Below are 26,953 nucleotides of genomic sequence, written 5' to 3'. Positions count from 1 at the left end.
GATAATTTATCATCCAAAACAGGGATACTTGTAAAGTGAAACGAATAGGTATTAATATTGATTTCAGGACCACAGGCACAAAGCAAGATGTCTGATCACCCAGCTATTATCCACCCTGCGTTTCGTTCTCACCTGGAAGATGAATTTCTTTAGAAACTCCAAGTTACGAGTGATGGGAGATGGCGAGGGAGTCAGGACGACGTTACTATTTTAGTAATTGAGGCTAGGGGATCACAAAGGTTGCTGGAGGTCTTGTTCCCAAGCTTCTGCAGACCTACCAGAAAGCCCTTCTGGAAATCAGAGAGGTGACCTGATGCTATAATAACTCTTCCAGGACCAAAATTTGTGGGATTTGGCTGAAATTCCTTACAACTTCTTTGCTTTATTTATAAAGAGACAACTTTTTCTCTAAGCAATACATATGAACAAGTAAGATTTCTAAAGAAATGACTACAAACCTAGACATTAGTGGGTGTTCTGATTTCCCTCTCGGTCAGAATGTACAGGGGGGAAAATTGGAGTAGCTCTTGGTTTTTCTTGCCTAAAGATGAGGCTGATTTATGAGCACCCTCATTCTAAGAAAAAAATCATTATATGGCTGTACCAGGTGGTCTCAAATCACATTTGGTAATTTTTGCATGCATTCTACAAAACATACTTATTTCAAAACAATTTCGTAGGAATTAGATAAGCTAATCTATGTAAAACATATGTGCCTGGCACCTAGGAGGCACTCATTAAATGTAGCTTGAATTTGAATCTTATTACCAGGAAGTAAGATCAGTAATTTGAGAAGAGAGCCAGCAAGGACATGATAGTAGAAAGCATCAATTTCTTATGAAAGTCTAGCAGACATCTCTTGATGTGCCTTTTAAATAGATTTTCTAATGAGGTGTGCCATTTATCTACTGCTCTTGGAAATTAATTTCCCTGATTTTTTTTCCCCTGGCACTTAGCCCAGTTAAGCAGGTGCACTGTTTGTCAGACTAAGTTTAGAGGGTAAAATGATTCAGGTAAGACCCCAAGTCGGTCAGAATGTATGAATTTAACATTTAACAGTTATGTATATATGTATATTTATAGGTATGTGTGTGTCTGTGTGTGTATAGAGATATATGTGTGGCTGTGTATATATGAATATGTAATGACATTTCAGGAGACTTGGGATATTGAGCCACTAAAGGCACCATTTTAGACTTTATCAGTTTTTGTGTGTGTACTGAGTTTTCAAGAATGGTTGACATTTTTGTGCTGCTTTTTCTGACTCAAGCCTCATCTCGTATTCCACATTTTCTGTTCAATGATCCAGGGCTGTTTGGTGCTCTTGGTCACTAAACCCAAAAGGATGCATTTCATTACACAGTTCCAATCTGCTTATAAATATCTCAAGGAAGCAGAAAGTTCTGTAGTGTAAAGATTCCCAGATCCCAAAGTTTGTTGATTCTTCATGGAACAAGAGGGGAAAACAGAGAACAATTTATTCATTTTAAAGAAATGTTATAAATTTTATTGTTCCTGCATTTTTGGTCTTAAAATGCCCTTTTGAAATTATGATAAGAGAAATATTGTTCATGTGGCTGTTTTAAAATGCCATTCATTTTTTACATATATATATATTTATTTATTTTACAAAAGTTGGTAATTCTGTGTTGGACCCAGGTTTGTGTTGGTTGTCAATTTGAGGTAAAAAATCTAAAAGTATGATACTCGTTTAAACCTTAGTAAGTGAAACCTTATATTGGGATTTATAATTTATTTATATAGATGGATACAATTATAAATCATAGCCTATGTTAATACTCACTGTTTGATAGACCAGCTATTATACCTTTTTCAGTGTTATACTTTAAATTCATTTCCTTAAAAAAGGCTTTGCTGAACTTTCAATGAAAATCAAGTTACTCTATCATAATCTCTCATTATATTTTTTACTCTTTACTCATAGCACTTATTCCAAGTTTTATATATTTAATTGGGTCTGATTATTAATTTAATATCTCTCTTCACTGATCTTCTAGGTTTATAAAAAGAATAGCTTTGTCCATTTCATTTACTTGATTTTTTTCTAGTGTTTATAAATGTTTAGCACACAATATGTGCTCAATAAACATATGAATAAACATTAAGGTAAAATAATAAATGAATAAAGAAGTACATAAGTAAAGGAAAGGGCAGTAGAATTTTTTACACTCTGAATCTTGAGTAATAAGCATAGTATTCCTTTATAAAATATTAGTTTATGATAATATTGATAGAGTTAGAATTTACATTTACAATGCCTTTTAAACATCTGTTTCCCTGATTGGACCATGAACATCTCAAAGGTAAAAATAGTCTTATTCATCTTTATATTTCTGTTGCCCTGCTTACTGCCTGACAGGTATCATTCGATACAATTTGTATGATTTAAACAGAAATTATTTGCTAAGCATATATAGCAAGCAAAAAACAAACAAAACAAGCAAAAAAACCTGCACACAAATGAGCAAACCACAAAACAAAAAAAACAGAATGCATGACTTTCAAGACAAGATCCAAGGTAGTCGAATATAGGCTCGGGGGCCGGAATACTGGGTTAGAATACTGGCTCCACCTATTAGTAGCTGTGCAACCTTGTGGGAATTTACTTCTCTCTGCTCAATAAGTACCATCTGGTGCAGGCAGAGGCTCATGAGCAGAATCAGAAGATGACTGAGACCCCTGTTCTGCCATCCCATGGAGTGGCTCAGACAGATGCAGATGGGCAAATCTAGAGACCCTTCCTCCTAGTTGCTCTTTCGTTTGATAAGGAAAGCATGAGGCATGAGGACAGCCATATAGCTGCGGGGTGTAACTCATTTGAGAATGGATGCCATACAGTCAGAATTGAGGTGCCAAATACCCAAGGGGACACTGGAAATGGCAGTTTATACTCTGGCATTTGGAGACTCTGAGAGAAGGTGAGATCATATACTGAGCCTGATGCTGAGGGGAGGGGAAGCTGCCCTCTGCGGCTCGCAAACTTGGAAGAGCCTCTGGATTATTCTAGATTCAAAGGCAGTCTTGCTTGTTTCTCCACATAGACATTTATTAATTGCCAGGCACTGTGCTTTGTGATTTGAATATATTATCTCATATAATACTCATAGCACCTCATCAGGTATTATTACTCTTATTGTCGCTTTACAGTTCAGCAAACTGAAGCACAGAGTACTTTGAGATCCTCCCCCACCCCCTGCTATATAATACTGTTTGTCAGAACTGGGTATATTATAAATTGGAGTATGAGAAAATGGAATACAAGGATAACTGGCATGAGGAGTTGAAGTCTTGATTTAGAATAGTGACTTTGGGAAAGCAGACATCTCAATTTATTTTATTAACATGGCAAAAGTTGATTTTCTGAACATCACACAGCTGTTTAGGTGGGGGAAGCGCCAGGACTAGCCAGAGGCTCAGAGGTGTGTAAAGAACTCACCTTGGGTATAACATTTAAGAGTACTCTGGAAAATTCATGAATTAAAATAAAATAATATCTTAATGCAATATTTAACAATTCAAAATTAATGCAAAAATCTGTACTGACAAAATGCCAAAATTTTAAATGAGGACAGGACCATTTTTAATGACTTTTCCTTTGTTTCTGATTCCAGAATGGTTGGGGGACTTGAACTAGAATGGTATCAGTCTGAGTTCTGAGCCCGTGCTTGTAACCATTGTTTGCTGATGTTTCTCAGGATAGGAAAGATAAAGAAGAGTCAAGTGTAACTTAAAGAATATAAGACTGATGGTCAAAGATAATGGTGAAACCATGGAATTGCTTCTTTAGGAGGAAAGCAGAAAAAAACGACTAATTTAACTACACTAGTATGTTTAGAAACTTTAGGAATCTGTATAATTTGGCTTCAAAGGCAGAACAAATAAAAATCTTATTTAACTTTAAACTTTTCTTGCCTCTCTTGGCACTCTTTTATGAGTGCCAAGAATCCTATTACTGATCTTAAGGAGCCTAAAGCAGTTTCCCCTTCATCTGTTGGTACACATTTCTGTAAGAAATAGAAGATGCTATTAAGAGCACTTGAACACTGAGAAACATTTATCTCATATAATAGAAGTACTGGAAGCAGGTGATTATTCCAAGACTGGATAATTCAATGCCTCAGCAATGTCATGGACTCAAGTTCTTCCAATTTTAACCTCTGCCTTTCTCAGGGACTCAGTTTGCATGGTTATAAGGTGGCTACAGCATGTTCAGGTTCTCTGATACCATGCAACAAACTTCTTCCCCCTTTTAACAGCAAGAAAACCCCTCCCAGAATCTCTCATCTAACATCTTATTCTAGAACCAATTGTGAATTCATGTTCTTGTTTGTTTGATAGCAGTATAACATAATAGCTAAAATTCATGCTCTGAGGGTACAAAATCAGATTCCGTCATTAACTAGCTGTGTAATCTTAGGCGTATTATTTAAGTTCTCTGTGTATCAGTGTTTTTATATTTAAAATAGAGATAAAATAATATAGCTACCACATTGGATTATTAAAGGAAAAATGAGTTAATATATGTAAAGTTCTTAGAATGATATCCTGCAGGGAATATACACTTTATAAGTGTTAGCTACTACTGTTTTTATGATGATCCTCACTGTGATATATGCAATTTAACTCATGGAAATGGGAGAAGTAAGAAAGTATAGTTACCTGAGTATTCTTAAAAAGAAAGACTAATCAAAGGTTTGGTTGCATTGTATATTATTCCCTTTGACATGTTTGGATATGATGTCTGAGGGAAGGAATAAGAATTGACTTGAGGACTGCTATCTTATTTAAGATATATCAATATCTATATCATCTATCATCTTTTAAAGTTGTTGTCCATGTGGCTAAAAGATCAGAAGCTGATTTCAAGCCAGCAACACTGACTTCATGAAAGTGGGCTGATTTGACAATTTTAGAATCAGACAATAAACCTGTCTGCAGAGTTCATATAATACATTTAAGCATAGGATAATTAAACAGATGTCTATTTTGTTGGGTTTTATTGTTATGTTCCTCAGTGAACACTTAGAAAGAAGGGGAATGGAGCAATGGTCTCAATCTATTCAGATCATAAAAACCCCATCCGCAATATTCTTCCATTAGATATAAAATATACTAGTGCTAAAATGTCTTTAATGATGTCAGTGCATTCCAGTTCCTTACATATAATTCTTTTAAAATTCTCATTTGCAGTTATAAAGTCCATTCATTTCCTTTCTCTAAGGTTTAATCTAACCATTCAGACTGCCATATCTTGCTCGATGAAACTCTCCAGAATGTAGTACAATAAAGACCAAAGAGTATAAAGTTACAATGGCACTGAATCCTGGAGATAGGCTTCCCTGAGACCAGCATTTTATAACTTGTCATCCTTGGATGGGTTGTGAATCTCTTGAAACAGAACATAACATTTTAAATTTTCCCAGAAATTTTCTCCCTTATTACTTTCCCGCTTTCTGTAGGATCTTATCCATCATCATAAAAATGGAGTATTCCTTCCTAATTTAACTGTCTCAACAGCAGAAAGCCCACTCTGATTCTAGCCCTCCTTCAAACATTTCTGACTTTCTGTCATTTACTTTACAGTAAAATATACTTGCTGCCTCTAAGTTCTTCCCGTTTGGTCTTGAACGCGTTCCACTGAAGCTGCCCTTTGAGGATTACCAATGACATCTTCATCATGAAGGGGAAAAGTCATCCTCTTGGCCCATCAGCTACACTTGCCAGGGATCATCCTGTCTTCCCCAAAACAGCGCCTTCACTTGATGTCTGTCTAGTACATCTAGTATACCACACTCACTCTTTTTCTGCATTTCAATTTCCCCTCCTCTCGCTCCCTCCCCCCCCTTCCTCTCTTCTTTTCTGACTTACTCCTATCTCCTAAATGTTGCAGCATCCCTGAGTCTGCTCTCTTGTTGATCACATTCAGTGTCATGGCTTTGAATGCCCTCTACCCTCTATCAAACTTCCAAGTTTCTGTCTTCAGTGAGGACTTCTCTTTTGTTGATCATAGTGAGCTATACAACATGGCACATAGTTATACAACATGGCAACTCAAGGTTGACAGGTCTAAAATTCAACTACTTATGTACTCCCCCTAAAATCCCTGCATCTCTCCAGTTCTTCCCATTTTAATAAATGGCATTTCCATTGTACTGATTTCTCATACCAAAAACCTTTAAGTTATCCTATGTACCTCTCTCTCTCACAACCCCCAGCTGAACTGTAAGTCTATACTATTAATTCTATCTTTTAAATACATTCAGGACCTGCTGGCATCTCACCACACACACTGTTAAAACCCTGATAGACATTACAGTAACTTTCCTCCTAGATTACTTCATTTGGCTCCTTTCTGATCTTTCTATTTCCAACTTGGCCTGCTTTCAATACTCAACACAGCAAACGACATTGCATAAGTCAAATCACTTCATTCCTCTTTCAATGGCTTCCTATCACAATCAGAGTTTAAGACTAATTTTGAAATATTTAACCTTTAGATGGTATGTTTGTATAATTCTAGTCTCTTAAGATATTAAAGAGAAAAGAAACTCTGAAAAGCTAAAGTAGTTTTTTGAATTAAAGTAAACATAAATCTAAAATTTAATTACAGATTAATGAAAAATCAAGTGCAATGTATACTATGTTCCTATGTAGATCACCTCTTGCATCAGATCTTAAAGGCTATTCTTACTCCAGAGAAATTTTCTTATAATTTGAATGAGAACAACAACATTTTGGAAATCTCTAAAATATCTAACTGCTTGAATTTTTATTACTTAATCTCTCATTCTGCAAACATTTTATATCTCCTAGGACCAAAAAAAAAAAAAAAAAAAAGAAAGATTTATAGACTTAATTTTTTCTAATTCTATCCATTAAAGTTATTAGAAGTTCAAAGACTTTATTTTTAGGTACTGGGATATCTAGCAAGGATAAACCAATTGAATCTAGCTGAAGCTTGATATGATCACTACCTTGAAAATTCCATATTTTTCCTCCTGTGTCACAAATTATAATAAGTGGACCTATCAGTCTTATTCGAGTGACAGCTACTTAAGTCAACTTGAAACTTGCTGTTTATCTGAAAATTTACAGAGTCATCTTCACCATGATGTTTTCCAGTACAATATGGACTGACCATGGTTTCTTCTGCCCCTGACCATCCATAACTTAGAATTCATATTGCAATTTGGATAACATAAGTATACATTATTATAATTTACTTCTAATTTTTCCCATGTTGAACTCTTATTTAGATTAAAAACTTCTCAAGGGCAATTTCATCCTTGGTTACCCCATAGTATTTGGACCACAGTTACCCAATAACTTTTCTTTTTAATTGAATACACGTGTATACTATGACAAAATGTAATTTATATTTCTAAACAACAAAAAAATTGTAGCCAAGGGATAGTTAAATTCATAAAATTGACATATTCAGGCAAAAGAACAAATCAGGAAAAACAGTTTTTCCTAGTTTTTTGTGAAATTATTGTAAAATTTTCTTCTCTTAAAATTACTTTTAGCAAGCTCTATTTCCAAGATTGGCTCAGATCCTCTAAAATTCGTACATCATGCTGTGGAGGAAACCACGGACTGGGTCTATGGCTTCTTTTCTTTGTTGTCTGATATCATCTCGTCCGAGGGTGATGAAGAAGATGATGATGATGGGGAAGAGGACACTGATAAAGGTACAAAGAGCATAGAGACATATCTAAGTGCTAGGACAAATGTTAGATATCCATTACAGGGGTTTGCTTACGTTTAAGCACAAATGAAGACTTAAGGCAGTCTAAACCAAAATGAACGTATTTCTGAGTGCTCATAGAGAATCAACAGAATGCCAAACTCAGTAAATTGGCCTCATTTGGCTTTCACGTTAGAGCTGATCTACCATTATGGCAAAGATGTCAATATTAAATGCTACCATTAGAGTAGCATTATAGTAGAGGGTCTTATGCACTACTACAAACCCACAATGAAAATATTTATATGCTTCTTTGGGGAAAAGTAGTAGCTATTTCTCAAACTTGTCCTTAGAAAAGTTGAAATAACAGTAAAACTAAATATACATATAAATGTTTTATGCACATGTCATATTCATAGTCAAACAGTAGAAAGCAATCCTATTAAAATCACAATAAAAAATAAATTTACTGAATCAAATGGAGGTGTAAAATGGAGGGACACATTGTAAATGTCACAACAATTATGCAACTAATGTATGTACTCATATATATTAATAAATAAAAAGAAATGAACTCAATGCGTAAACTGCTATTGAGTAGACATGAAAAGAAAAAGCATTTTGATTCTGCCTTTTATTGACATTTTAAGGGACAGCCTTAGTCATCAGGCATCATGTATTCAGCCTTGACTACCAGGAAAGCTCTTATTATTTTAGTCCTTTGTATGTCTTTGTCTGAATTTGTATTTCTTTGGCCCCAGTGAGAGGTGTAGAAGAATAATAGAGAACTGGAATTAACATGATATATGAACTATATCGTATAATTTGAATCACTACCACAATTTCATTGAATGTCTAATAAATGTACATAAACAAAGTTTATATTTAAAAACTGGAATTTGGGAACCAAAGTAATATAAGGACTATTATTGACAAAACTAATAGATGTTTTTATAAAGAAAAAAAAGTAACATGGGAAAATAGGGAACCAATATTATGCTATGCTAAAAGTTTTTCTAATTTTCTGTTTTTTGTCTTGGTTTAGGAGAAATAGAAGAGCCTCCCTTGAAAAAAAAAGGTTGGTTTTTTTCACCTTTGAAACACGGTAACATTGATCTCTATGGTAACATTGATCTTCAGCATGACTCAAATATACTTTACTTGAGTTTTAGCCTTAATTTATTTTTAATGTAGAGTATTTATTTCATGATTAGATCAAGATTTATAGTTAAGAAAAGAAATACTTGATTTTTTCCAGTGAAACTGATCCCACTGTTTTTCAGCTGATTATTTAATTGATGCCTTCTTCAGTAGATGTGTGAATCCATCTACACACAGATCAATGTGAATTGGAATTACGGGAATGAGGGATGAATTCTGTAGCCTTGGAAATGTCCCAAGAAGTTGATGCCCATGATTTTTATTCTGATCATGGCCAGATTTATTGATTCTAAATTTTTCTTCTTATTTTATTATTCGATTGTGTTTTTTATTTTTATTTTTAGGTAATAACTATGGGACATGGTGGCTGAGATAGTTGTGGAGGATAATAATCTTGGAGGCACAAGCATATTCAGTCAGTATGTATCATGTATGATCCTAAAGAAGTACAGTTACCTGGGTCTGCTTGGATGTGGTGTAGAGGAATTCCTTGCAGTAATACCTGAGGTCCTTAGGGACTAAATGGGATGTTCACAGATTCAAAAGATGGGCACAACGAGGCTAAGAAAAAGTGGTATAGCTATGGAATAAGAGCCTCAGAAGGGCAGAGATTTTCACAGGAAACAGTAGGAATTATGTCTTCAAGGGAAAATAGTGAGCAAGAGATATCGTCCTGAGATACATTTAGTGTGATCGAGAAAACGCCAACACGTAAGCCAGACTTGACAAAAGTGCAATGTTTTAACTATTGTTGCACACATTTGGTAGCAATATCATGGGAATATTTATTCTAGAGGAGATCTTTCTGGCTTCTGTTGCAATCTCCCTAGAACAAATGCAGATGCAAACACTGGGATTCAAATTTGGAGCTTCAGCCTTGCCTGAACAGATGATCACCTCACCATGAGGGGTAGAATCCACTTGGTGTATATTAACTTGGAAATATGAACTTGTGCAGCCAAAGAGAGCTAAACCAGTGAAACACAACTGTGATAAAGCCATCCAAAAGTGAAAGTATTCATGAAGCTCTAGAGAGGAGAAAAGATGGATTTTCTTACAAATCCAGGATGAGCTCAAGAACTCAGGGCAGACGTTAGCCATCAAATCCAGGCTTAAAGCTTCTAGATTCACTTTTGATGTCAGACACATAGTCTTTTCTATATCTGATCTCCAATGACTAGTATCTGGAACATAGCCAGAGTTTAAGCTAGTCAGTTACTAGTCATTATCTGGAAATAAAAGCTTATGTATATGTCTATTCCAGTTGGCAGAGGAAACAACACATAACTAATGTTTTCTTACACTTATAAATTCATAAGTTGATATCTAGCATTTAATAATCTGTTCTTTTCTTTTGACTTGAATTTCCCTGTGGGATTATTTTAAAATTAAGTTTCATGTAATGATTAACATCATTGGAAATTCCCACAAAGCTGTTTAGTGATTGCTTCTTAAGTTATTGCCTTGATTCCTCAAGTCAACAGAAAAACTGTTAAATAGTTATATAGGATATATTTTTTTTAAATGTCAGTAACACTTAGTAGTTAAAATACTTTAAGAGAAATATGTGTTTAAAACCATGTATAGTAATATCTTCTTGAAGGACTACTAGGAGGAGAATTGATTTGAAAATCACTTGAATATATTTTTTTAGTAATATTATTCACAAAGTTACATGAAAAAATGGACACTTAAGGAAACATCTTATGTACCCTGTCTTGGGTACAAAAGCTATGTAATTATAAATATTTGTTAAAGTGGACTAAAGAAAATAGATTTAATTACTATTATAATTTTTTATTTATAAACTTTTGTATACTCATGGAGGCAGAGGTTTTAAATAAATATGTAATATTTTACAAAACATTTCTAATATTTATTCTTCATTTAAAAGCATATTTTAATGTTATTATTAGGGAAGAGATCTATGAGCTTATCCCTGTTTTATGATGGATTATTTTATACATTTTCATGTTTAAAAATTGTGGTTTAAAAAGTATTATTTTTGTAATCTAGAATGATAGTCACTAAAAACATTTGATCTTTATTTGTCTAAATTATTCTTCATTAATATTTTTTTTCCTTTCAGATATATTAAATAATATTTAGCTACGTTATATTACCAAAGTTATCAGGCTGTGGCATTGTTCATTCAATTGCCCTGTGTCTGTATGAAGCATTTTATTTAAATACACTTAAAATGTTAGTTGAATTTGTAGAGTTATTGCTATTTTTACAAAAATAAAAATTCACCCACATAGTTATTTATGGGTAAGCTTTGCTGTTCTAATTTGATGTGGAATGATGGAATAATCTCATGGTTGCAGGATTGATTATTAAATAGGTTATCAATATGGATGAAATGTTTGAATCTGCTATTCTGTGGATTATATTGTTACATATAAATTTAGCTTTAGGGTATTGGATGTCGTACCTAGTACGTTTATATTCTTTTTCAGAATTTATTTTTCAGCTTGTCAAAATTTTAAAATTTTAAATTCTATTACCAAACACTCCATGATGAGGCTCTAAGGTGCTGAGCAATTATAAAATGTTATATTTTTAGTGTGCAATTATTTAAAATTTATAACTGTAATAACCAAATACCATTGTAAATCCCATTTCCTGGAACAGTGGTGTGCTGCGCATGGTAGGTGTGCTTCGTCAATCTGGACCGGCCTAGTTCAATAGCATTCTTCATAGAAGGGCGCACATCATGAATATGTGAGTGCCGCATTTTCTGAGGGGTACACAAGTGCAGACAGCGTTGAAAGTATCGAATTACATTTGTATGTTTCCCTAAAATTCATCTGCCTGAGGACATATCCAAGTTTATAATACTCCTTCTACTTTACAAAATAAAGAAATACCTTTTGCCCACCCCCAAACTTCTAGCATGCCAACCAAAAAAAACACCACCAAAACCATTAGGCATTCCTGCCCTGTCCTGCTTACATCTACTAAAGAAGCATGGTTTTGATATGTGGGGCTCTGTGTCACGATGCGATGTCCTGAAGTCAGACATATGGTAGAGTGGGATGATCAGAGCAATAACAAGTTTCATTTGATTCCTTTGCCTTCTACTTAGCTGAATAACATGAAAGCATGCATTGTTCTTGAGGGAGAAAACCACGAGAGCAAAGCAAAAAGAATATCAATAGGAAATAGGAACCAAAAGCTAAAAATGGCCTTTAAAAATTTAAAATAAGCTATTCTTTTTAGTTATTCTCAATACTTGTTTCTAAGAAGTGTCTTTGGCTTAAAAGAAAGAACTTTGAAACAACTGAAGCAGAGTGGGTTGATAACATTGATTCTTTTAAATATAACCGGAATATTTTCTGAGATAATCAAACTTTTAAAGATGCAATGGATAAAGTTATAGATGTTACATTTCTGTGATTCATTTCAGATTAATTTTGCATTGTTAATTGTTAAAAATTACATTCACAGGAAGTGTAATTCTATAATGGGTATATAAGCTTTCTAATTTTTTTTTGTATTAACATTTCCAAGTGCAGCATAATGGATATATTTATCTCCTTTTTACAATTTATTCTTAAACCTCAGTCTATAATAAGTCTATATAAGAATAATCATTATAGCATGTATGTCCTTAGAAATGTGTAATTCTAGGAGAAAATAATAGTCTCCTAACAAGAAAATAATTTTATACTATTTTTTTCCTGACCTCTAGTTTTAAAGTTAAGGAAGAATAGTTTTAGTTATTCAGAGGTTTGCACACAGTTTTTTGGGAGGGAAAAACTGGTCTTCAATTAGGGCTTATAACATCCTTATGTGTTAAATCATCTTTTGCCTTAGAGGAAAGACACGGAGACCCCTCTGCATCATGTTGAACTTCCTTGCTTCCTAACTACTTGCTCTTTGAAATAAGGAACTATCATTAAGTTTGAACAGGACCCAAATATGAAGGCTGATATTTCTGTAAGATTGTACCTGATGCGTGTCAACGGCTGAGGAAGAGTCTCTTCTCTACTTAGAGCAAAACAAATTGCATCCTCCATATAGTTGTGTTTTTAAATTGCCCCGAAGCGTCTCAGGTCAGAAAGAGCCCAGTAAATTTAAACTCAGTTCTTTCATTGTGCATTTTTCTCACTTTATTGAAATCCGCAATAGCTCTTTGCAGTTAGGGTGAATAAGGGAGAGCCAGGAAATCTGAGCATCATAAATATTCAAGACTTTAGGATTAGGCCATTGAGAAGATTGCATCGAGTCATCGGGAGTAAGATGGATGGACAAGTTCCCCTGCCAGAGATTTCATTACATCCATCTTTGCTGGCAGCTTCAGTGTCTTATACCAGGCTGAACATTAAGTGTCCGAAAAAATATGGTGAGAAAAGGAGGGAGAATGGGAAGGTGACTAAACTTGTTAAAATTCATAGCCTCAGAATATTGGTTACTAGGTAGGTCCTAGTAACATTGTTAAGGAAATACATTTATTTTTGGGCCTCTCTAAATAAGTCCAATTCAGAACTCAGCTTCATAACTGCATTGTTGTATATTGCCCTCAGGCTGCTCAAGGATCTCAGTGCTCTGTCCTCTGCTTGTCTTTCTCAATATTGATCAGATCGATGGTGACAGGGTAACAAAGCCCAGAGAGAACGGTCTTGGAGATGGGCTTCAGAATGAAAAAGCCTGAGGAGTCAGAGGTAAAGAGAAATATGGTGAACGATCCAGAGACGCACTTCCCAAGTAGCTGCAGCTGCCTTGAATTCTGGATCCACTGTGTCAGTCAACTTAGCACCGTGTGCTACTAAAAAGAGCTTGTCTCCATCAAGGCAAGGAAACTAGAACCAGGATGGTACAATAATAGTGGGTAAAACCAGAGGCTGAAGGAATGGGACAAGGAAAGCAAGAGACCAGATTTTGGTACCAACATCATGGGGAATAAGAAGTCTGTCTGAGACCACTCAACTCGGGCCCAACCATTTTAAGTCATTCTTATTAGAGCAAGAATAATCTCGGTGCCGCTACATTCTTACCTATAAGTAAAATTGGAAAGCTGCTCAGGCCGATGAATTCCAGACACTTGTCTCTCTAGCTCTGTATGTTTCCTTTCTCAAAACCACGAGAAACTAAGATGCTGGTTGAATACAGATGGCGTAACGTGTTACCCATTCCAGATGATGTATCATCATTTAGAATAGCTTGCTGAAAAATAAATTTAAGGAAAAATAAAAGAGAAAACTTACCAGTGGTTCTCAACTCTGTGCATCAGATTCAAATGATGTCTTAATTAGAATTATTTTATTCACAAAAGACCAAAATCCATTTCAAACTGACTTAGTAGAAAGGATATTTTGTTAGTTCAAGTGACTAAATGACACAAGAGTGAAACTGGCTTCAGAGATATCCAGATACAGGTTTGTTCAATGTTATTAGTAAATCCTCTGTCTCTTTGCTCATGACCTTGCTTTGTTCATCTGCTTCACTTGCTTAATTCTCAGGCAGGTTGTCCTATCCTGGTGGCAATTATGACCAGAAGCTTGAGGCCAATATTTTTTCACTTTAGCAACTCAGGAGAGTAGGCTATGCTCTTTCCCATGTATTTCAGCAAAACCAATGTATCTGATGCTTCTTGATTTGTATTGCAACTCAAAGCGTGCTCCATGGAACAGCCACATTAGCATCTTCTGAGAGTGATTTAGGAATGCAGAACCAGGCTCCACGGACACCAACTGAATCAGAATCTGCATGTTAAGAAAATCCCCAGGGGACTCACATGCACATTAAAATGTGAGAAACGTCAGTCTAGACAGTATTCTGACTGTGGTTCTAAAAGCACCTGAGAGTTTATTTAAATTGGAGAGCTCTAAAAGATTCCTCACCCTGAGAGGCCACAGTAATTGATTAAGTTTGGACTGCAGCTCAGGAATGGGCTTTAAAATCTCCCCAGATGATTCTGATATACAGCCACATTGATCTTGTCTAGCATATCATCCAATATGAAGCAAAATACTAACACTGTCCAAACATCATCCAAATCTGTAAACTCCACTAGTGATTATCTTATAAAAGGTACTATTTGTAATCATTTCTACTTCTGTCTGATTTATGAACACATGGGAAATAGCATCTCATTTTATAATGAAGACAGTAAAATTCAAGGCAAAAAATAGATTAACCTGGGATTACTAAATTAATGGTTAAAATGAAATTGAATAAACATCATCTTATATTTATTTTAAAATTTTTTGTAGGGGTCAATAGTATGCAGTGCTGAGACTACCAATTTTTTAAAAATAAGTTTAGCTTATTTTATGGAATTTACCACAGAAGCAAACTTAACAAAATAAAGGCCCAAACTTATGGTATTCAACATCCCTGAAGGAAACTGTCCTTAATAACTGCTTACCACTGTATCTGAAGTGTATGCCCATTGAGCCACAAACGTAGGGTGCTTCCAGGGGGAGAAAATATTTCTCCTTATTTCCTTCAGTAATAGTTGGTCAATAGTGTACTTTCCTCGGAATTTTTGTTTACCAACAGAAAAATGATCAGAAAATCATGGAAAATGCAAAGACCAAGACATCATTTGGAAGTTTTATCTAAAATAGTGAGAATTCAACAAAATATATCCCCTTAGTATTTCTTAATTAGCTGCTAAAAAGATAAGATTTGCCTGGTTACTTATCATAACTAAACTTTTGTGTCCTAATCACAACTGGCAAAATCTTGCAGATAGAGGTGAATAAATAATTTGAATTTTTTATATTAAAATGAGAAAAATTGTAGGTTGGCATTTTATATTGCCTGGCTCTTGTGAGATATATATAGGAAACATAATGATAAAAGGCATTCTTTGAAATTCACAATCCTCATAATAATTTAATAAACTGGGTTGTCATCTATAAGAATCAGGATGGTTGCCTTGGTGACAGAGATTATCCTTTCAGTTTCTTGGGTCTGTCATTTTAAAATCTTGATTCATAATATTTCTTATTTATTAACAATGTATCATATTGATAGATAAAAACTGTATGATTTAAACTGGCCATGTAAGTCTTAAACAAAAAATTACAAACTACCTACTCAACAATAAGCTTTGTTATGATTTTAAGTAGATAAAAAGTATTTCTCATGAGCAAAATGTATGTAACACAACAAAATAACTCAGAAAGGCTTCACTACAAAATAAACTTATTCTTAAGAATAATTTAGCACAACCTAGTTTCACTAACTTTGGTCCCATTGATTGCTGTTGTTAGTGTTCTTTTCACTTTTAGTACCCATGGCCCCTGTTTCCAAGTTACATATGAAAGTTGAGCTCAGAGAGTCTCAGGAAAATCTGTTGACCCCTGATTGCTATTGGCACTTTCAGAGACATAGAGCTTAGATGAACACATTTTTATAGAATTAAATAGCCTTAAGATGATGGAGAGCCAAGCCAATAAAACAAATCGTCGCTTCTAATTTGGAGACATTTTAAGGATTTTGTCTATTGCAGCGGTTTTCAACCATTCTTATCTCATGGTACACATAAACTAATTACTAAAACTCTGCTGCACACCAAAAAATATATATATTTTTGCCGATCTGACAAAAAAGGTATAATTTTGATTTTTTCATACCAGACGGTTATTGCTGTGTTAGCTGTTGTCATTTTTCTATCTTGATAATCTAAGGGAAAGAGATCAGTGCCCCTGACTAAATAGTCTGGTATTACATGCTTTAAAAATTCTGGCTGCCCACCAGTTGAAAATCACTGGTCTACTGAGTAATTGAATATTTTTGTGGAATGTGCAGCATTCACTATGAGGCCAGAAGAGTTCCCATTACCCCTAAAAGTTCTAATTTGGGCCAATAAGAGGATGTTGGACCTTGTAAGTCACAAAACAATCTTTCAGCTTTGCTGTTACCAAAATGGCTTATGATTCTAGCCAGTGTTGGGTACAGGGACTTATATGTATGTCTCTAGGGACATTGGACTCTAACCTAATTGCAAAGCACACATATTTGGATGTAAATAGTGTCCGCTTTGACTTTCTTCTTTGTTCCTGTGTCCAGGATAGGTTCATGTCCAAGTAACCTGTTCTTAAAGAGTGTAATGATGTTAAACGGGATTTTACGTTGTCATCCATGCTGTCATTTTACATAAAGTGGAGGCATTCACCTGTCTATGGAAATTATTAAGTAATTAGAAGCTAGTATTAATATAATAGAAGAAATTTTATTTTATTTTTTGAAGTTTGCTGAAAACCCTAGGGCAATACATTTCTACTTTACTGATTTAAGTCTTTTAAATTTAATTTTGTGTTCTTATACACATGGTTCTTAGCCGACAGGATCAACTGAAAGTAACAAATCAGGCATCATCTGCTTATGAGAAAAATATCCTTCTGAGGTCTAAATTGGTAGCATGTTGTGCTCAGTTGGACAGGAGCCTGAATGGTCATCATTTCCTGGCTAAAGTGTAAGGAGAGAGAACTGGCACACTGTGTAGAGGTTTTACTGGATTCTTCAGACATCTGATAGCCACAGACGGTGACACTAGTGATGGAATCCAATCCCCAAAGTAAATGCAATGTAGCAGTAAAGCATCCAAAGAGACATTTAATTTGTACTTAAGTTTGAATAATCAGAAGTGAATTTCTTTTGTATTCTATGAGAGAGAGAAAAGTATGTATGCCTTTACAAGTTTAGCTGTGCTTGTCTACACTTGCCTCCCATAGTAATACTAATGGCCTTCAAGTGATCATCAGTTAAAAAATCAGTCGATGATTTCCTGCAAAAAATTGCTCATATAAGTCATCATATTTCTGTTCATTCTGAGCTGCTGAGATTTGTTTGTGTGTGTGCGCATGTGTGTGTTTAATCTATAAACCCTACTTGCAAAAAATCTGAGTTTATCTGTCCAAAACATTTGGGCTGTCTTGTTTTATATTAGGCTGAATTGCAGCATCAGAAAAATTTTAAAATAGGGCCTTTATCTTTGAGATTGGTCTGAGTTACGTAACTGGGTTGTGTCTAGTCTATTTACCATAGGATAAACAATAAAAGTTCTGAAATATATGGTCATTTCTTTCAGTCTAATTCTCCTTTAGTTTCATTTATGTTTGTTTTTCCTTAAGTGAAACTTACTATAAAAGTGTATCCAACATACCAGGATTTAATTTCCACTTTTGGGTGAACTTTCCTTCATGTATTTGGGAGCCAGTGGAGGGAATGCATTTCTCTGCCTTTTCCTGTGTGGTGTTCATGATCCCCATCTTTTTGAGGCTTGTCTTCTTTCATTTTATTTACCTTCAAGAGGTAGTGCTAAGGAGCTTCAAAGAAGCATCTGCTACTGCTTCTTTCCCCTGTTCTCTCATGTGCAAGCTTCCACCTACCTTGCAGGAAACACCAGCATGGACCAACACAGCCTGTCCAGTGCCATAGAGCACCACCCTGTCCAAACAGTGTATTTCCCCAGAATAAGAGAGGCTGGGGGGCTGTGACAGTGTTTCCAGGCAGGATTTCTTCAGCACCTAATCCTGCAGAAGATCCAACTCAGGCCTGATTCTCCTGTGTGACTCCCAGAATCTCTCTGTTATTCTTCTAAGTGGCCAACAGAGGTCTGTGGAATACAAACATATACACACACACCGACCTACCTCTAAAGGAAAATATTCTAGATGACTATTTTAAAGCCTTCTCATTTCCCAATGAATGTAGCATTTCACGTAACATTTTAATTTACAGCATTTCATCCCTCTTCTGTATTCAAATTCATCTCTGCGTGGAGTAAGAAAGGTGACTCCCTTCGCTTATCCAAAGACTGCTCACTTTCATCTTTGACAGTATGCTGCTTTGTTTGGCCTGAGTTATAGAAGGAACCAGTCTTCCGCAGAGCCTTTGCTGGTTTGAATAGGAGGAAGGAAGGATAATACTGGCAGGGGAAAATTCTGAGTTTAGTTTTTCAGTTCACTTGTAAAAGATTTAACCCTGTGGATGATCTTAGATTTTAAAAAGATCATTTGCCTACCCATAGGACTAGACCAGCACTGTCCAATAGTAATAAATTGTGAGTCACATATGTAATTTAAAATTTTTAAGTAGCCACGCTAAAAAAAGTAAAAAGAATAATAAAATTTAATTTTAATAACATTTAATCCAATCAGGGCTCAATCGGAAAAGCAGAACCAGTAGGAAATTTTACCAATATATTATATATTAAGACATTTATTATAAGGAGTTGGCCTATATGATTGTAGGGACTGACTATGTAAGTCAGGAAGAGAAGATCCCAGGAAAACTTGAGCCCACAGATCAGGGACCAAGTCCACAGTGAGAATTTCTTCCCTTTCCCTGAGAAACTTCAGGGCTGCTTTCAAGGCCTTCCAATGGAATCAGACAAGCCCATCCAGATGATCCAGAATCATTTTCTTATTTAACATCAATGGATTAGGGATTTTGATTACATCTGTAAAACACTTTAACAGCAGCTCTTAGATTAGTGTTCATTTGAATGACTTGGGGTAGTAGTTTAGCCAAGTGGACACATAAATAAAACCACAACCACAATATATTAAAAATAATATCATTACAATTTGTAACTAATATAAAATTATTAATGAGATATATTACATTCTTCTTTATATTAAGCCTTCATAATCCAGTGTATACTACACTTATAACACATCTCCATTTGGACTAACCACATATCATGTCCTTAATATGCACGTGTCTAGTAATTATTACAATGGACAGTGTAAGTCTGAATAGTGACAAAGTAATCAGGTTGATTATCTTGCATTTTTAGAACTGTTCTAAAGATATAAGTTTGTGTGTGTGTGTGCCTGCACGCATAATAAGGTTTATTGTTAGCTTTTTTGCCTATAGTCTATAAGATGAGACTTTATTATGCCTTTGCAAACAGAATACATTTCTTAAAACACTAATCAGAAGTTTCCACACATGTAGCTCTAGATGATAGATTGCAGTGCTACACTACTTTTGTTACATAATTATAAAAAATAATATAGAACCCAAAAGCAAATGGGTAAGCAAAAGAAATACAGTCCAGAACCATCTGAACACGTTCTTAGGGATCATTTTGCTTTACAGGGGCACTTCGCAATGCCTAAAGACCTGTTTCATAGTTAAGACTGGGGATGAGACTTTGGCCATCTAATAGGTAGAGACCAGGGATGCTGCTAAATACCATGGAGTGCAGAGAATAGACCTACTGCACCCCAAGTAGTGATTCACTCAACCCAAGAAGTCAATGAGGCTAAGATGATAAACCTTGCTTTGTACTAGGATTTGGAAACACAAAAGGAAGAGATTAAAGAAAAAGTAGTGAGATCCAGGAAGATGAAAGTTTCCTGTGCCCTTTGCAGCTCTTTCCTTGCACCTTGGTGAATTCAGCTATTTTTAAGAGATGCGATTGAGTATCTTAACTCTTGTATCTCCATTGCCATATTCAAAGTTAGAGGATGGGATAAGGGTAGAGGAGTGGCCCTATGATGATGAATTAATGAGGAAAATGAAGGAAGGAAATCTTTACAGTGGTGAATACCTTCTTAACAGGTGAATAAAAGTCAGTAGCTGTCTTTTCTGAAGATATTTAGGATTTCCTTATGGTTAGTCTTGATTTTAAACTTGTAGAAAAATTATAAAAATTTAAAGTCAAATTTATAAATGGAAAATTTTAAATGTGTACAGTAATTAGCACCATGTCAGAGATTCTGTGGAATAGTTGTAATAAATAAGTAAACCTCATTAACATTTTCCTAAGAAAAACCATGGTATTTAAGATTAAGTCACTTTTCAGAGGTAGTAATCATATTTGTAAACTCTAATCTCAGATTTACTTCTATCCAAATTAAATGCACATTCAGAATTGACTTCATTTTCTAAGCCTTGCAATGTATATGTACTGAAGCAAGCAGCAGATTAAATATATTCTTAAAACCTGATATTTAGAAAAATGTAACAACTAACTTATTTTATGAAATGGGTCATATTTGCTTGCAGTAATTATTGGTTAAATGAAATACCAAAATCTGATTATAAGTATAGCTTAGAGTCACTGTTTCTAAGATACATTTCTTATAATATGGTTGTTACAGTTCATTTCACAAATTATTAATTTAATATGTAAAAACTAAATCTTCCTAAATCTAAATAACTTTCTTACTAAGGATTCTTAATTTTCATTGAGAGTAACTGATATGAAACATAATTATAATTTATGATCAATTTTTGCACTGAAAACAATGGCAACATATTTCCATTGATGTAAGTTTTTAAGCTTTTTCAAATAACTAATTTGAGGTAAATCAATTGTTTTTTATTTCAATAAATGAGTAATTTATGTAGCAATATGTTACAAACTCTTTCCTTTTAGACACATATAAGCTTGTTAGATACAATAATTTAGGCTTCATGGTGAAATGATAAATTTTGAGTCATAGCTATGGTTTATATTTTGTACATTTTCAAAAAGAGCTTTTAAATGATAAATTCTATTTTCTCCTAGAAACACGCAAAGAAAAAACTGAAAAGGAGGAGAAACCTGAAAGGAAAATTCAAACTAAAGGTAAATGTTTAATTTTGTGTTTATTCTTATTTTTATTTAGGATATATACATATGTATATATACAAACACACATTTATATGAGAAAGGGAAGTTCTCATAATTAGTTTTCTTTTGTTTTAATTTTTGATAGTGTTTAAACAATATCTTTATTCCATTTAACTTCAGGTATAAATATATAAATGATATTTAATGATTGGAATAAAAGTAATTTCAAAATGTATGACAATCTTTAAATTATTTACAACCATTTTTTACTAAGGTAGTACCACAGACATATTTTTTTAACTTATTAGCAAACATTTTTTAAAATAAGATACTATAATAAGTCAGGGTTCAATTTATCTCAACCTTGAATTTTTATGCCATGCAATACTTTCTCAATCTGTGGCGAAGAAATGCAGTCATTAGACTACCTCAGTGCATCCTGCCAAGGCTGGACAACTTTCTTCAACAGCCTTAAGTGAAAGACAGAAGGTGATGCATGATGATTACTATCCCTTTCAAGTGAGCTGAATCTAGTAACAGCAGTGTTGCATGACCAGCATTGTCTTGCTCATCTTACAAGCATCATTTTTTGGGGGGAGGGTGGCCCATGTAGTCATAAAACTTTAAAGAAACTTATAGAAAGCAAAAAACATTCGTATACCTATTTCTAAACATGCTCAGGTTTCCTCAATGGTCAGTTTCACATGAGTTTGTGGGATGAAATTGACCCATTTATTTTTGCCAGGGCAAAAATAAAACATAATCACCATAACTGTGTGATGCAGACAGACAGTAAAAGAAATTAGGGAGGGATAAAAACTGAATGCCGTCTAATATTTATTATGTCAAAACTGGCTAATGCAAAATTACCTGTAGTAAATATCAAAGTTGCAAAATAGTAAAATTTCAAATAATGGAAGTAACAATTAACCTAAAATTATACCAGTATGTGAATCTATATTCAAAATATCATTTTTTAAAAATATGCTTCATGTACTTCCTTTTGTGAAGAACTGAAATCATTCCGCAGACATAATATCTTTAATCCTAATGTTTGAATTCATTTCATATTGGCCAAACAATCCTTATACAATCAGGGACATTGAAGCTTACTCAATTGAAACCTATTTACATTTGTAGCTAGGGAACTAATGTCTTCTTACTTCCCCCTTTCCTTTTTTGGTTCTTAATTCCTTTGGTCAGGGAAATTGGACACAGCTCTTAGGTACAGACTGACTAGCCATGACTGAACTGGCTACGCATTTCTATCTGCTGGAGGTTAAACAGAAACTCAACTGGTTCCACACGAATGGGGTCTCTGCTGCTTTATCTTGCAGACGGTACTATTAATTTAATAGCAGTGCTGCTGGAGTGGATGTGGTGATGCAGATGGCACCATTTCCATTCTGGACCTGGCTCTATTAGAATCCCGCTGGTAAAGACTTTGAGCAGTGGGCTGTAGAGTGGGTTTATTAAACTAGTGAGTTTTGCATAATTAAAACAGTGGATTTGGCTGAGGTTTGACATAGCTTTCTCAAAGGCTTGGCTAGAAATTAGTACCTGACTATACATCCTGAAACTCAAGCTGTTCAACACTAAAGCGGGCTTCAGAGATTGTTTCTTTTAGCCACAGTTTTTCTGTGTGAATATGAACAAAAAATTTCATTTTATTGCTTAGTTTTCTCATCCAGGTAGAATAACATCTGCTTTTAATTCCCAAGGTGTTCAGTGAGAAAATAAATGTGGTTTTATAACTGTTCACATATGTGGATAAATATGGGTGTATACATGCCACATTCCATATCAGTTATGGTTAGACGTGATGGATAATTAGAAATTTAAATTGTTATCAAAGCATTTTGAACTTTTAAAAGAAAAGATGCAGTACATCCAAGGTAAATAGTAGCCTGCAATGGTTATAGACCAGCAAAGATAGGAGTCTAAAAAGATCCATATGCTGAGGCTGGTGTATTTTGGGGAGAGAGAAAAATTTTGGTGACGAAAGAAGCTACATCACATCCAATTGTCTCCATTTTTTCCCCTCCTTCAAAGGATTTATACAGAATTCTAAATGGTTTTAAGAGTGTGAAACCATGGAAGGCTACACCTAGGTGATTTGCTCTTCCACTGAAATATAGAAAACTAAAGAGTATAAATCCCAGAGAGCATGCATTTCCAAAATAATTCATACAATATGCTAACTAATTTATTTTTTATTTTTTTAATATATATTTTTATTGATTTCAGAGAAAGGAAAGGAGAGGGAGAGAGAGAGATAGAAACATCAATGATGAGAGAGTCATTGATCGAGCCCACAACCCGGGCATGTGCCCTGACCATGAATCAAACCCTGATCGCCTGGATCCTAGGTCGATGCTCAACCGCTGAGCCACACCCGCTGGGCACTAATTTATTTTTGAAGTATGAAAGAATTAATGTTTCAATTCTGACTCTTTTTCATAGAAAATTAGGTACTTTTTATAATCATTTACATTAAGTGATTTTAATTCACGAGGCCAAGGTTACTTTTATTACTATTTTGTCCACTTTTTAATTTTGTTTGATATTTTTCATTAGGGAAAAAAAGGAACAGTTTTATGAAGCTAAAGAGTAAGCCCTCTAATTCTTAATGCAGGCAGCAATGAGTACTTATTTTGGTTTTAATCCATAAGCTCTAACATGTTATTCATTGTGTACCTTTGAATTAACCTCATTTTTTCCCACATGAAAGAGGTAATAACTTATTTTATAATCAGAATAGTGTATATACTTGTGACCCTATGCTGAACTAATATAGGAATACAGTGAAACATTATATTTGCTTAGAAGAAAACTTACAATAATTTAACTTTTCCTGTATTACTAAGGTGCCACTCACCAAACTGTTGCTCATATAAATGGCTCCTGGAAAGATAACTTCACCACACTAGAGAGGCTGTAAGTGTTGAGCAATTTGGCAGATAGCAGTTTGAAGAATGCTGATTCCATTCTAAAATGATGGTTTTTAATGGAAGGTTTTATGGGTCAAAATGATCTTGCAGAATATATTTGTATTTAATAACAAGTATTTTAGAATATATTTCTATCTCACCTAAAATAACTAATTATTGCCCAGGAGGAGATGAATACAGCAGTGTAGAGACCACAGTCATGAGTATTTCAGATGAATAGATGCCCATTGTGGAATGTGGAGCCACGTGTTAAACGATAAGAAATGTTGGTCAGTCTCCTCCAGTAGGCAACAGCCTGAGAATCCTTTGTAGGTATAACCAACTATGTGTACAAGTGTCTTAAAACAAAAGGAGAGTTTAGTCACATTGGAAATAGGATGAAGTTTATGCATGGTCAAGACAGTGTCATGATTTCCTTAGGATATTATAAATTCCTGACCCTTAATGTGCATACAGCTTAAATAAAAAACTTGGGAATGCCCTGGATATGTCAACTATTTTTAAATTGATAATGTCTTCACATTTTATTTAAAATATTGATTAATTTAAAAGCCCTGGGTGGTTAATTATTTTGATATTTGAAAAGACTGAAGAAGTAGAATGTGAAAAGTCTCTGGACCCTTTGATACAGCTCTTGTCTGACTTAGATAACTAACAAGTTTCTTTCACTCAGTGTGTTTGAAGCCCAAATTAACTTCTCTTGCACAAAATGTCTTCATCTCTCTGGCTTTTTATCCAGAGCCTTAGAGATAAAGCCATATATTCGACCTGGGTATACAAAGCCTTTCTCATATGATCACTGATAGCCCTACTGATTTCCAGGTTTGTGTACTTTGCAACATACCCTCCCTCCTCTACCACCTACTCATCAACCCCCCTCCACTCTCAACTCTCCTCCTGTCCCCATGGCACTCCGGACCGCCAACACCCTCTCTGCCATAGACAAGCTGAATGTTGGGCAGTCCCTTAGCAGACACTGCTGTTGTCTCATAACTCTGGGCTTTTGCATACAGTTCTCTCTGGCCATCAGGTCCTTCCTGTGTCACTTGGCAGGCTTCTGCTAATTTATTTGGTTCTCAAATGGAATGTAAATTCCTTTAATAGGCCTCCTTTGCTGTCCCTTAATCTGTGGCACAGATGCTTTCTCCATGGTACTGTTACACCCCTGCCTTTACCCTTTAAAGCATTTGACACAAATTTTAATTGTGAGTATATTGATCTAACTTACTGAGGGCAGGAGCTATGTTTTTCTTCATGGCTGTTCTAGGTCACCCCTGGCATTTACTCCTATTATTCTGTGTGCCTTTACCTGTGAACAAAGAGATTAAGATTCAATGGTCTCTCAGGTTCCTACCAGCTCTGAATGTGTCAAATATCAAAGTAAAATTATTCTAACATCTAGCAAAGTATCCAACGCATGAAACACACTCAATAAATGTTGAAATAAGGAATTAATAAAGTATCCATTTTTTTCTCTTTTGTTAATCTGTACTTGATTCCTTTGAACAATTTTTCTTTGAGATTTCTGTTTTTATTTTCAAATATACATAACTGTTCAGCTTTAATTGGCCACACTAATGTCAAATTTATTTGGTTAGCAGCAATTGAAGTATTTGATAGTGAGCTCCATATTAAAACAAAAACAATCTGTAAGATGTAATTTAAAAAACACCCACAATAAAATTTACAATATAATGATATAGATTAAAGTAATACAGATTAATTTGGACAATTTTGAAAATGAAAAAGAAAAAAGAAAAAAAAACAACCACAACCCAATTATCCAGCAATAAATAATAACATCATTTTCCTCCATTTAGTTGTTTTTTTAATTGCATATTGCTTTGTTTCTTTGCAATTGCAAATTTTCTTATTGTTTTCAGATAACATTTAGGCTTCTATTTTACTATGAAGCATTTCAACTTACTCATAGAACAGAACAAACCAAAAAATACTCAAACTTGGTGGAAAACATATAGTTAGATGAAATGATGTCTCCTAGATATAAAGAGGGCCTTTTAGCCAATCAGAACAGTATGTTTTTGCTATACCACCTGGATTGGCAGGTGTTCAGGTACAAAACTGACATCAGAAATGGTGAGAAAGTTCACCTGGCAGAAGTGTGTGCTGATGGATGGCATATGGTCAACATCAGAGTGAGCCAACCAATGGAAATGGAAGTATCCCAGAAGGCATACATTGTAAATGGAAAAACTGGCCAGAGCCATCAGGCAATAGTACACATTAATTTATTCACAGCACTTACTTTGTGCCAAACACTGTACAAAGCACTAAAAATTTAAAGAAGGATAAGACTCAGTCCAATGAGAAATCTAGAAAAGCAAATACAGTCATCCCAGCATGTGGTGAGTACTCCACAAAGAGATGTCCTGGAGGAGGGATGGTGTTTGAGGAGATAACTGGCTGCCTCAGTTGCAGAGTAGGTTTGACTGTAGTTTTCTGGTAGGGCCTTAGAGGAAGGGGTAGGTTAGAATTTAGGTGTTTCCTAGGGTTCTTGGAACAAAGTGTTAAAAAATGAGTGGCTTAAAATAACAGAAATGTATTGGCAGTGATAGAGGTTAATTAAATTAATTTGCACACCATCCA

The 26,953-nt window shown here is 34.7% G+C and overlaps 1 protein-coding gene across 11 annotated transcripts in view; it reads left to right on the top strand.

The window, feature by feature from the left end:
* TRDN (triadin) overlaps nucleotides 1–26,953 on the top strand; it is a 254,186-nt gene that overhangs the window by 42,830 nt on the left and 184,403 nt on the right. For all 11 annotated transcript variants that reach the window (XM_081140218.1, XM_081140226.1, XM_081140222.1 and 8 more), the window contains exons 3-5: nucleotides 7,548–7,712; nucleotides 8,754–8,786; nucleotides 21,351–21,410. In XM_081140218.1, the coding sequence (XP_080996344.1) occupies nucleotides 7,548–7,712; nucleotides 8,754–8,786; nucleotides 21,351–21,410 (258 nt within the window). The remainder of the gene's footprint in view (nucleotides 1–7,547; nucleotides 7,713–8,753; nucleotides 8,787–21,350; nucleotides 21,411–26,953) is intronic.

The sequence above is a fragment of the Miniopterus schreibersii genome (assembly GCF_964146895.1).
Source record: "Miniopterus schreibersii genome assembly, chromosome: 6".
NCBI lineage: Eukaryota > Metazoa > Chordata > Mammalia > Chiroptera > Miniopteridae > Miniopterus > Miniopterus schreibersii.
Note: the sequence above shows the minus strand (reverse complement) of the source record. Positions and strands in the feature narration are given on the sequence as shown.